Source organism: Anser brachyrhynchus, assembly GCF_964034855.1.
Source record: "Anser brachyrhynchus genome assembly, chromosome: 14".
Taxonomy (NCBI): domain Eukaryota; kingdom Metazoa; phylum Chordata; class Aves; order Anseriformes; family Anatidae; genus Anser; species Anser brachyrhynchus.
The window spans coordinates 575,501-588,070 of NC_137709.1; the positions used below are offsets into that span (position 1 = coordinate 575,501).

The 12,570-nt window shown below is 36.0% G+C and overlaps 1 protein-coding gene across 5 annotated transcripts in view; it reads right to left on the reverse strand.

The window, feature by feature from the left end:
* TCERG1 (transcription elongation regulator 1) overlaps positions 1-12,570 on the reverse strand; it is a 35,997-nt gene that overhangs the window by 11,063 nt on the left and 12,364 nt on the right. For 2 of the 5 annotated variants that reach the window (XM_080555232.1, XM_080555230.1), the window contains 8 exons: positions 10,984-11,184; positions 8,856-8,971; positions 7,653-7,741; positions 5,764-5,924; positions 5,127-5,193; positions 3,228-3,363; positions 2,154-2,243; positions 1,225-1,343 (listed from right to left, as the gene is read on the reverse strand). In XM_080555232.1, coding sequence (XP_080411358.1) covers positions 1,225-1,343; positions 2,154-2,243; positions 3,228-3,363; positions 5,127-5,193; positions 5,764-5,924; positions 7,653-7,741; positions 8,856-8,971; positions 10,984-11,184 — 979 coding nt within the window. Of the gene's footprint in view, positions 1-1,224; positions 1,344-2,153; positions 2,244-3,227; positions 3,364-5,126; positions 5,194-5,763; positions 5,925-7,652; positions 7,742-8,855; positions 8,972-10,983; positions 11,185-12,475; positions 12,539-12,570 lie in introns of all 5 variants that reach the window. The other 3 variants (XM_080555229.1, XM_080555228.1, XM_080555231.1) reach the window with 3 other exon arrangements.

Here is a 12,570-nt window from a genome sequence, read left to right on the forward strand (position 1 = left end):
TTTGGTAGCTTATTCAAAAAGATTAGAAAGTGAATGTATAGCTATATTGAAGAACAAGAGCTGCTTAAGTGGAACACAAACTCTTGAGCATGTTGGACTGAGATAGATGATTAAAAATAGTCTGACACTCACAGAGGTACAGCAATATCTTTAGACAAACACTGAAACCAGAAGACAAAGGATAAGATTAAACAAGACAGTCATTCAGTTGCAATTCTTTCCCACCCCAGCCCATAATTAGCTCAGAATTAGTCCCAATATGATGCACTGGAGATATCTTGGAAGTTGAGAATACTAAAGCTAACAAGAATAGTCCATGTTAGTCTCCGAATGCTATACTGAACTCACTATTTTTTTTTTTATTTATTTCAAATATTCCCATGTCTCCATTCTTCCCAGACCATCAAAATTGTTGCTATCATTAAATGAACAGACGGATGTTTCAAATAAGAAATATTAACCAGATTTAAAGTAATTTAAAAGTTTACATAACGCTGGATTCCACGAATTTCCGACATGGATCACTGAAAAAAATTAAGCTGAAATGAACCAAATGAGATGTTATTTCACTGTAAAGGAATTAGTGCCAGGTAATCCAAGAGATGCTGAAAGAGAATGCTTTAGAGCTCATCTGTTGACATAACTGCATATTTCATGAATTATATGCAAGAAATCTGTGAAACAAATAATTCTAGCAATAAAATCTTGAATGTTAGTATGTTTACTGCTATCACTAAGCTATTATCACTGCATGTAGGCCTGGATGTGAAGGGTAAGTAATAATTTTCCTATTAAAGCAACCAAAATATTGTTATATTATTATCAATGTATTTTGTAATCAGAAAAAGGTCCCTTCAAATCCCCAAACTGACAAAACCTCCCTAATACTTCTCAAGGAATACTAACATTCTTAAGAAGAAACAGAGTTATGAAAGAAAACTTTTATCTGGTAGTGGATCTTGAGGTCTTTCTCACATTCCAGAGAGCATGCTGGGGATTTCTTCAAAATGACTTAAAAATACATAAAACATCATAAATATCAAGTTCTATTATTTTATGGTTTGTGAGAGTGCAAGCAGGCAAATGAAGATTTCAACAATACCTGATTTTTCTCCACTTTGCCTCTAATTTTGAAAGAGGTTAATCAAGTTAACCTACCCAATACCACACAACATACTTTGTTCTAAGAGCGTTCATGCACATGAACGAGAAAGAAGTTCCTACCGTGGATTAATCTTTGCTTCTTCCATCATTTTCTTGAAATCCTCCTTGGCCTGCATTATTTTGTTTTTCTTCTCCTTGCGCTCTTCTTCAGCTCGCGTTTTCACATACTGATCAAATACCTACAGAAACACCAGTTACTGACTTAAAACATACAAACCTGAAGCCACATAAGCTCCAGGCAAGATGGGACAAAAATTCCATTTTTTTCCTTTTGTCTTACTTCCTTTCCTCCCACCATAGAACCAATATAGACAGGGTAGAAAGAAGGGTTAAGGATGTTTTGTATTTGAATACGCAAATTATTCCACTCTACTGAACATGCAGTGTACAACACACGAACACACAATCTGAGACCAGCAAACAGTTTCTTACATATTCATTTTATGTTAATATTTTTCGGGGTCATGTGCTTAAGAAAGCAGATGCTTCTTGTATTCTTGAAGTTTTCTATTTCCATACATCCATTTGAAGAAAAGCTTCTGGAGCGAGAACTGTTTTTTTTTTTTTTTTAACAATAAAGATGTGCTTTAGGTTTTCCACGCTTTTAGGTTTTTCTTTTTCAGTTTTTTTTAGGTCTTTTAGGGTTTTCCACGCTTTTTTAGGTTTTCATAAATAGCTGGATTAATCATTGCTCCAGTAGTTTGACAAGATACTGAAGATTCTCACCATTTCACTCAGGTTTTGAGAGCTTTCTGTATACATATAACTTTCACTGTCTTAGAGCACACATCTTGCAACAACAGGAAAAATAAAAAATGTCAACTCACTCCTCCTCTCCTCAGCTTTTTCCTTTTCCAGACAAACCCTAACCATAACAAAAATCTCTTGCAATACTGATTACTGAAGAAGGCTAAACAGGAAAAAAAACAGACTGAGGACTTAGATAACACCTGTAGTAGATGTGTCTGGAAGGGGAGTGAATTCTTTACCTGTTTTCTTTCTTTAGGGTTGAGAAGTAAGTAACGAGGATCAAAAACTATCTTGTGTAGTTCTTTCTCCCATGTTGAAAAAGCAGAGACCTTTAATCAAAAAAAAGTCAGATTTTAACTGTTAACGTTTCCTTGAACGTGCAGATGCTGTAGAGTTTTGCTGGAAAACTATAGGACATCTGATGAAAAGAGGGAGACAAAAATCATGCTGAAGTTTTCATCACTAATAGATGACGAGCTGTGGGAGTCTGCCATAGCAAGTTTCAACACTAATTGGCTCTGAGAACTTTAAATAATAACACACACTTAATTACTCATTAAAATAACTACTACGGTGTGACATTTTAAAAAACAACTCCATCAAAAGAAAGCTTTGAGATTCTGCGTTCTCATATCCCATGCCTGCCCTGTACCTTTTCTAAATATTATGAGTTTAAACTCCAGTTCTGCTACAACAAACTTAAAGAGGCTCAAGCTCATTTTAATTAATTTTTATTACAATTATCCCATAAGAACTAGTCAACGAAACTAAATTAAAGCTCATAGGTAGCTGGAAACACTTCAATTTTTTGAATAAAGTTACTATGTGAATTCATACTCTGACAGATAATTTAGGCTATTAAGAACTGATTGTATAAAACAAATTTCAAATTTAGGTAACTAAAAGCAAGAAGTCTCCCATTTAAGGATAAGAATGTACAGACTATAGTGGAACTTACTGTTTTTATTGTGTAGGAACACTTCCAAAAACATTAACTATGTGTCCAGTTCTCATTTATTTTCACTGGCAGCTTTCAACTGTGTACTTACTTAACTTGGGGAAAAAAAAGTTTAAAAAGTCTTGATACTATTTAATTTCACTTATTTAGAAATTCTGCTAATTTTAACATTCATTGAAATATAGGCTCTTGAATGAAACATATCCATGAATCAGAAGAACAATGAAATTGTTTTCCTCGCATAAGGCACTGCAGGTTCTGAATTAACTAAGTACGAAGACTTCTGCCTGAACCTCCTTTTCTCACACCCCTTCACTCACTCACTCTCTCACACACACACACTTATTTCTCTAACCCCTCTTTCTAGAAGCATGTCCTTGAATTGTTTCATCCGAGCCTCCAGAGGGACAATGGCTCTCTCTCGAGCGGCTTTAATTTCAGCTTCCATAGCAGCCTCCTTCTCTGAATCAATATCTTTGTTATCATCTTTCCTGGAAAAAAAAATTAAATACACAGTACAACTTGGTAAGTAGTAAGTCAGCCCTGTACGTTAGACTGAACTGCATCAAGACAGAACAGGCATAACAGATTAATTCAGAATTACTGGCTTATAAAACATGGAAACCATTCTTTGAAACTTGCATAGGAATGCTTTTCATACTGGAAGAGTTCAAGGAACCAAAGTGTCCTCAACGACCTCAGTGTCAACAAGTGGGGCCAAGAAGTCAATACATTCTGGTTTTGTTCATTGGTCTCACCAGACGTGCAACAGATTTTGTTAGCTGCACTAACTTTCCTCTTCTCCCGTTCAAGAACGTGAAGCCCTGTGAAAGGCTACAGGAGTTAGTTCAAACTGAGAATACCTTAGAATCATTACATCAGAAATGCTGTACCACAAGTGATACATTCATCCAAAGCATTTCTGAAAAGAAATGCATGGCTTGTTGACTAACTGTGAACAACGTTATAATCATCTCTAAGAGTACACAATAACAAACAAAATGGTAAAACTACTTTTAAAATAGTGTGTACAAGTAACTCAGAGTAAAGTGATGTATATCACTTCCAATAGGCAAAACAGACAGACATAAAGAGCTAAATAAAACACTTAAACTTTTATAACAAAGTGAAAACAAATCTTACAGGACTAATCACTATGAAAATCTAGATGGCTGGACTTTTAGGCAACAAAACCTTGTGTGCAGAAATTAACAAGAAAAACAAGCAACTTAAGCAAACTATTTAAGATAATAAATTATTGCACCTGATCAGGGCAATCCCAGACATGAGTACAGACTGGGAGAACTCCTTGAGAGCATCCCTGCGGAGAAGGACTTAGTGGTTCTGTTGGACAAAAAGTTCAACATGAGCCATCAGTGCATGCTTGCAGCCCAGAAGGCCAAGTGCATCAACAGAAGTGGGAGCAGCAGGCTGAGGGAGGTGATCGTCCCCCTGCTCTGCCCTCACGAGGCCCCACTTGGAGTGGTGCACCCAGGTCTGAGGCTCCCAGCACAAGGAGGTGGACCTGTTAGAGCAGGTTCATAGGAGGGCCACGAAGATGAGAGGGCTGGAGCACCTCTCCTATGAAGGAAGAGAGAGCTGGAGGTGTTCAGCTGGGAGAAGAGAAGGCTCGGGGGAGACCTCCTTGCAGCATTTCAGTACTTAAAGGGAGGGCTTAGAAAAAAGAGTTGGAGAGTGACTTTTTACACAGGTAGGTACGATAATGATAGGGGGAATATTTGTAAACCAGAAGAGGAGAGATTTAGATTAGATGTTACGAGGAAATTTTTCACTCAGAGGGTGGTATGGTACTGAAACAGGTTCCCAAAGAAGCTGTGGATGCCCCATCCCAGGAGGTGTTCAAGGCCAGGCTGGATGGGGCCCTGGGCAACCTGATTCAGCGGGTAGTATTGCTGTCCATGGCAGGGGCAGAATTAGGTTATCTTCAAGATCTCTTCTAAGCCAAGCCAGTCTACAATTCTATGGTAAATCATGCTCAAAGTATTTCCTGGACTCAACAAATAGCTTATACCATTTACTTTCAATCTTAATAATTTCTAAAGGCAATGCTATTTCCTCCTTACTATCTCAGCCATATCAAGCACTTGAGCTGCTAATGTAGAACAGCAGGAAGGTGATGAATCCTCTTAGTTACTGCTACCACGTTACTACATACAAGAGCACAGGAACTGCTCACATGAAGCTTCAGTTATTTTATTTACACAGGCTACTTAGTACTTAAAAACAAACTTACTTGCGCTTTTTAATTTTAATAGGCTCATCTTCATTTGCATCTTCTGTAGATTCATGCTCTTCTCTAACTGTAGAAGAGATTTCAATAATACTTTAGATTTTTATCTTTACAACGAGTCTGTCCTTGTGCAAAAAACAGACGACACTGTGTACAGTACTGCATTCTGACAAAGGAAGATGGTCTTAGTTGCTTTCAGATAAATACCATCAGAATTTAGTGGCAGGACTAAAGGACTTGTGGCAAGCTTTGCATTTAAAAATATAAATACTGACCTCTTACTTCCATGAAAAAAATCTGGCTAAGCAGCCTAACAAAGAACATTTGGATCTCCTGGTTATCTACTTGCACTTTGCTTTCCTCCAATACCAAGCCCACATGTCATCCTAGGATCATTTGCTAGAACTTGTACCAGAAAGAAATCTCGAGTGTTCTTTGTTCTTGGCAGCTGTTTTCAAACTGTATTGCAGTTCTTGCATTCCCACTATCTTTCTTAAAGAAATTCCAAAGCTATATGCATTCTTCAATACCTGCTTACATTTCTCTTGCTTATTTAAATGTTACTAATTTTGGAAATGAACACAAAATAAATGATAAATTATGTTCAGACTTCTAAAGCAAGCAATAAGATTGCTCTTACTGAGTTTTTTTCCTTCTTCCATTCCTTTTTTGTGAGGAGGTTCTTGAATAATTTTGTCCACATCAGCTCTTCCAATGAGGTCATCCGGTCTGTCCCACATCGAAAGCCGGGTGGTAGGGTTATAGAAGAAAACACGCTCATCACCAGTCCACACCACACACCTAGAAGTTTAACAGAAAACGAAGTCTTATCTTGTTTTACCATATTTGTATTACCTTATTCAAAGACCGAGAAAGAACAAGACAAAAAGTTTAATATTGGGAAGCTCTTTCTTTCATAAGTCACTCTATATTTGTCTATAGAAAGAAGAAACAAGTAGGTGTTATAGGAAGACTGCTACAGCTTGGCAGAACTGACAAATCCCATGAAATAATGTATGGTTCACACCTTCAGTTGAGTCCTGAAATTAGTTTTACAGCACTCATTGAAACAAGAAGGTTCACAAGCTGTTGAATTACCAAAGCTTTTAGGCTGAGCTTTTCTTTTGTTTTGAGTTTCTTAAAAATATTGTGTACAGCATTGCCTTCATTTTCACAGTATTCCCACCTTTCCTGTCTAAAACATCCTAATTTTCCTTTTTCTATCCATGAATCTTGGTCTGGTGGCATAGCAACAGCAGCACAACTGAGTCTGAAGAATATGTTATGATTAGCTGCCAGGAACAGGCTGTCTGGTCAATCAGCACCAACATAAATACTGTAGTATAGACGTCTTCACCCACATGATGTTGGGAACAGCACAGAAACAAGTGGAGCAGGGAGGAGTGGATTCTAGCTTGTATACTTTTTTAGTCAGTGACAACTTGCACACTACTTGTCAATACACACCTTCTCTTCACATTTGATTAAATTCGAAGTTACCACGAAGGAGGACTGACAAAAGACTCTTCCCATAATTGCAAGTCTTAAATGATGGAAAGTAATGTTCTACATATGCAATGGTAGTGTGTCAGTTTACTCAAACTAATAAATAACTGTTCCCCAGTTTTAATATTTCTGATGTTATTTACATTGTTCCTAAAGAGTAAAAATAACACCTTAAAATATCCCCATGTAAAGAAGGACCAATTATCACAAGCCTGTTGGTCAAGAGAAAACTTCTAAAGACAATTACATTTTGTTTCTGCAATTGCTATTTCACAGGATAATAAACAGCACCAGGAAGAAACACAGGAAATACTAGCAAGGAAAATCCTATAAAAACAGAAGGTTAGAGGAGTCAGTCTAGTGCCACAGGAGAAATGTAGATACAAACTGGCTATACTTAAATTGTGTTTGGACTGAGTATAGCTTGTAGTTTTAAAAGATGTAAAGAATATACCACAGCTCCGTTTGAGAAAGCAATTGACTCTTATTTTGAAAATCATCTACTATAGAATAGAAGTATAACGGTCACAGAGAGAGTAAAGTCTTCATGATACTATACATATAGGCTGCTATTGAGCATCTATCCTACATTAAAAAACATTGGATTGTTTCGGTCAGTAGCTGCACCTAGTCCTTCCCCAAGGCAAAAGGGCAAAAGTAGTACATGCTTTTTTTTTTGGCCAGTGTTTCATGCCAGATCAGGAGGAATCAGTAGCAGACAGAGAGGGCTGGGATATGAAATCTATGCTGGTAACATATCTCATAGGACTGCAGACAGCAGTTAGTGAGTGGTACAAAGACTATGCACACACACCACTAAACATCAAAAGTACTGGGACGGTGTGAATTGTGTTGCCTGAAGGAAACCAATGCTATTTGAGTCAGAAGAGTACCAAGAAAAAGGTTCTTCATACACTATTACTTGTTCTACCTCTCCAGCAACCTTCCTTGCATCTACAGGAAATGATGTTTCTGATGTTTCGGTAACCCCGGTTGCAGGCCATAGGGAAAATTATTACCTACCATGGGGTTCCTGGAATAGGAGTGGTTGCAACTGGCTTGGCTTTCTGAGCTGCCTTTTCTTCTTCAGTCATTTCTTCCTCTTTTGGCTCCTCAAGATAAAAAAAAGTTACAGGATGCAAACAATAATAGCTAGCCTATTATTTATTTTAAAGCAACTCGTTTTAAACAAGCAAAAGTATTTTAAAAACAATGCTAATAAGCAGCTCACAAATATACTTCATCCACACTTCAAACAACAGTATTGTAATTTCATCACATAGACAGTAACTGCTATTCCAAAATCTCAAACCAGAAAACCTTTACGTGTTTACTAACTTAGACTTCAGTGAAACCTTACTTAAATGCTTTCCTAGTTCTGCATGAACCCTTGGCTCAAGGCCTAAATATAGGGACAATGGTCCAAATTCTCATAAAGAAATTTGTATTTATTCTTAAAATTCATTTACGTGAAACTGAGACATGGAGTATGAAACAGTCAAAAGTCTACAGTGACCTTTGTAATATTATGATTCTGTGATTAAAGCCAAAAACAAAAAACTAGCAACTACCTCAAAAGCAAACAGGGCAAACGGGTAACAAAACCAGCAATTGAATTCTGTGGTTTTGCTTAGAAATCTACAATGAAGTTCATAGAACTCAATATAAAAACGTTTATTTTCATTCAAGCATCTTGGTATCTTCAAGACCTACGCTTTTTCAGCATGACAAAAAGCATTACAAAAAAAGTTGCAGTGTAAGCACTAAACATTTTCTAGGATATGCATTCCTAGAAAACTAAACTTACTGGTTATAGCACATGGAAAGACAGTTTTGTTTCAAAACTGTTCAAAAACTAAGTAGTAAAGAAGTAGGAAAATAGCTGTTTAAAGATTCCAAATATTCAGAACAAGTTTCATTTTCCGGAACATCTTAGGATGAGAGATCATCACGCCTATGTAATTACCTATTTTTTGTCTATGTTCACATTAATTTTTTTTTTAACTTAATTCACATACTTGTAAAGTTTTTTTTCCCCCCGTAAAAAAAAAAAAAAAAAAGCTGTGAGGCCAAAAAGGAAGGCTTTCAAAATCACCCCAGGAATTCAAGAACTCAAATTACTAACCATGTCTCCTGTCAATATGCCTGGTCTACAGATGCATCCACACCTGTAGGATGTAGGATTCAAAATGGCGATACTGACTATTTGGTTGCAAGGTCTTTTACCTCCTTTATAAGTTCTTTTATAGGTTCTTCTTTTGGCTCTTCTTCCTCTGTCTCCATTGGTAAAGGCTCCTCCATAGGTTCTTTAATCGGCTCTTTAATCTTCTCTTCCATTTTTTCTGCATAAAGATAAAAATTTCCTTAGTATTATTAACAAACAATTATAGAACCAAAAAAGATGTGCTTTTATCAGTAAGCTTTGCTTCTACTGTTGTGCATTGAAAAAATTTTAATGTGTTTTCGCCACATTCCATCCTCCTTGTGCTTTACAATGTGTGCTTATAAAAATAATCTTATCTCCTGTAGCATGATCTACTTGGGACTGGACAAGGAAATACTGCAGGACAACCTTTAGCTAGCTGTTAAAAAGCTAGCTAAAACGTACCGATAGAAACAGCCAAAACAGTAACAAAAAATATCATCCACATTCAAATAAGTATTCAACTTCTAAAACAAAAAGTCTCAAAATTCTTAAGTTTCAACATGAGATACCGGGACTTTGGCAAGGAAGTTTTTTGTTTGTTTTTTTGTTTTTTTGTAAGTACATCATGCAAAAGCTGTGGAAAAAAGCTAACTGGAAAAACATTAAATTTAAAGAAAAGCAAGAAGAGAAGCCTTGAGGTCTTCAACTTCATTGCTAGCCACTTTGTGATGTATGTGCAGTTGAGAGTATTTCTTTCCCATCACAATGGCAAAGACTTCCTTTGACTTCAAATTGTCTCTTACAAACAGTATTTATTAGCACTTATGGTCAGATAGACTGACGTTCCTTTTGGAAGTAAGCATCCAATTACAAAAAAGTCTACACTACGATGAGAAGTGTTTTTTTCTGAATTGTTCTAAATTAAGGCATAGGTTTTTAAATGAAGCATCAAAAGATAAAACCAGAGAGGGAAGAATTAAATTTACTCAAGTAACTCAATAAGGAGTTAATAATAAATGAAGTATATACAGAGCTAGGATTACATAAGGATTCCAAAACTTCCAGGAAATATTTTCTAGAAATTAATCTGCATGCAACATTGAAGGCCACCTTCAGATTAGAAATGCTGTGACAAAAAAACATCTGAAAACTCATGGAGACTCATCTGAAAATTGCACTGTACCCACTTAAAAAAACAACGTATAATCTTCAGTCAGCAAAACTGATATTTGCTTAGATGACTTCACATCACTAAATTGCAGAGCTATTATTTAAACCTGACTTATTAGAAAGATGGGTATCAATTACTTAAACTATCTCACTGCGTAAGTGTTTGGAATGTGTCTAAACAGAGACTTCTTGTTACTAAGAATTCATGAGAGAATAAAAGCAAGAATTATTTGCTCTGACTGGATTTTTTTCCCCAAAAAAGACTCTCTAAATTGAATAAAAGCCACGAGATTTTTGCCCCTTCTTCCTTATTTGTGATACAAGAATTTGCCTCCAAAGGAAAACACCCATTGACATAATGTGGATTAAAATAATGACAAGTCACAGAATATGACCTGAATACAACTTGGGAACTGGGGGGCAGGAGGTAATTTCCCGTTTCTTCATATTTCAAAACTTATCATACACTTAGCTTTTCATGAACAACAGACTTTCCTGGTTTACACTCTTTAAAATAAATGATGCCCCCACCTACACCTTTCTGTCTGTCTTTGAGATCTCGTCAAACAGATGAGTAGGTACAGTACTTACACTCCACTGGAGTGGAAAGACGCACTTATTTGCGTGTTCCAGGATATCAAAGCAACTCTAGAACAAAATACTCTTTCAGTACAGTGGGAAACGAAGAAGCTACCACTTTCAGACTCATAAACAGCTTAAATGTCTTTAGTTAGGTATTGGAATGGGTAGCCCAGGGAGGCGGTTTAAGGAAGGAGATGTTTAAGGAAAGGTTGGACCTGGTGCACTTAGGGACATGGTTTAGTGGGTGATATTGATGGTGGGGGATGGTTGGACCAGATGATCTTGGAGGTCTTTTCCAACCTGAATAATTCTATGATTCTAAATGGCTCCTTATAACCAGGATTTCAAGATACACTTAAGGCAGATACTGGATTAGAAAAATTCTTGTTCACATTTTCAAACACAACCATTAATGGCCTAAGCAATTTTGCCTGGGATAAAGCTGTATTAAAGTACCTTTTTCTTTCAGTTCTTGGGGTTTTTCCCATGTTGACTCCAAAGTCCTATTGTTGTAATAGTAAGTCTTTCCATCTGCTGTTTTATACTCTGTCCACTCAGAGACTGCTGTTGCTCCAGCCAATGTAGCAGGTGAAGCGGCAATAGCAACCTGAGGATGGATCATAGGTACAATGGGAGGTGCCATTCCTGGCAAGACACCTATATAAAGGAGAAACAAAAAGAGGAAAAAAGAAAAAAGGGAAAGAAAACAAAACAGTAAATGACAATGAAATACCTAAGAACAAAAGCCTAGCACTTTACTGACTTACTTTACAGAGTACATAAAAATTATTTTGAAAATGAAATTTGAAAGCAAGGCATAGTTACTAAATTTCCGTCCTATGTTTTCTGATCAGTAATGCCTGTGTTACCAAGAAAATTAGATAAATAAAATTTTAATTAATTTCCAATTCTACACAGCACAAAGCCTGTTAGTTTTTAGACATTTCCTTTAACACTTCAAAATGAAGCATTATGCTAAGAAACCCATCTTTCTTATTTCTCTGTAGCAAGTTATAATTAAACAGTGGAATAATTCTGTCATTTTAACATACTCCTAATGCTTTTGTGTAAAAAAAAAAATGTTGGTTTGAATTTCAGCCATACAATACAATATGGATCAGAACTCTGGTACATCTTAAACCCTGACTTAAAAGTTAACATAAATTTAGAGCCTTGGATAAGAAGAAATAAGAATTAAATTATTTCAGATTGTGTGATGGTTTTGTTTAGTATTGAAGATTGGAAAAAACATTTTATTCACATCCTAAAGCAAAATGTCAAGCAAATATGCAAAGGTAAAAAAGTCAAAATGCTACGTTATTCTATTAATTCTCTCTTTATCCCAAGAAAATGGATATATTGAAAGTATTTTGAATGACAACTTCCATAAAAGTGAATTGGATAAGACTAGCACCACAAGATCATAATTTTGAGCTTTTACCATTTACATGAAAAAGTTTCATTTTAAATAAGGGGAAAAAGTACACATTACATATTGCCATAAACTAACTTCAGTAAATGGCATTTCTTAAATGCATAATATGAAAAATGAAAATTTATACTAAGACACACGTACACGCACACCAACATGCAAGCACAATCATGTCACTATACATGTGGAAGTCAGAAAAACAAAAATCCACACACAAGAAACTAATAACTAAGAGGTATGGGCATGAAGAGGGTCACAAGTATTACAGAACTCAGTGATTACAGAAAAATGTACTGGATTTTTTTTTTTTTGGTATAAAATAAGCTACCACTAACAGTTAATTGGAAAAGTTGTTTCCTGGCCAAATACGATATTTGCATTTATACTGGTCTTGAAAATAAAGTATATATATGCAATTAATTGGGGGAAGCAAATAAATAAATAAAAAATAAACAACAACATTCACTACCATGCCAACTTACAGACAAAACGAACTAAGATGGTTTTGAAAATTACCGGTCTTGGTGGTAGCGACTGTCTTTACATACGGGCAGCTGACTATTTGCATCATTGCTACACCTGTAAAACGGATAAGCAAGCATGTTGGAAAG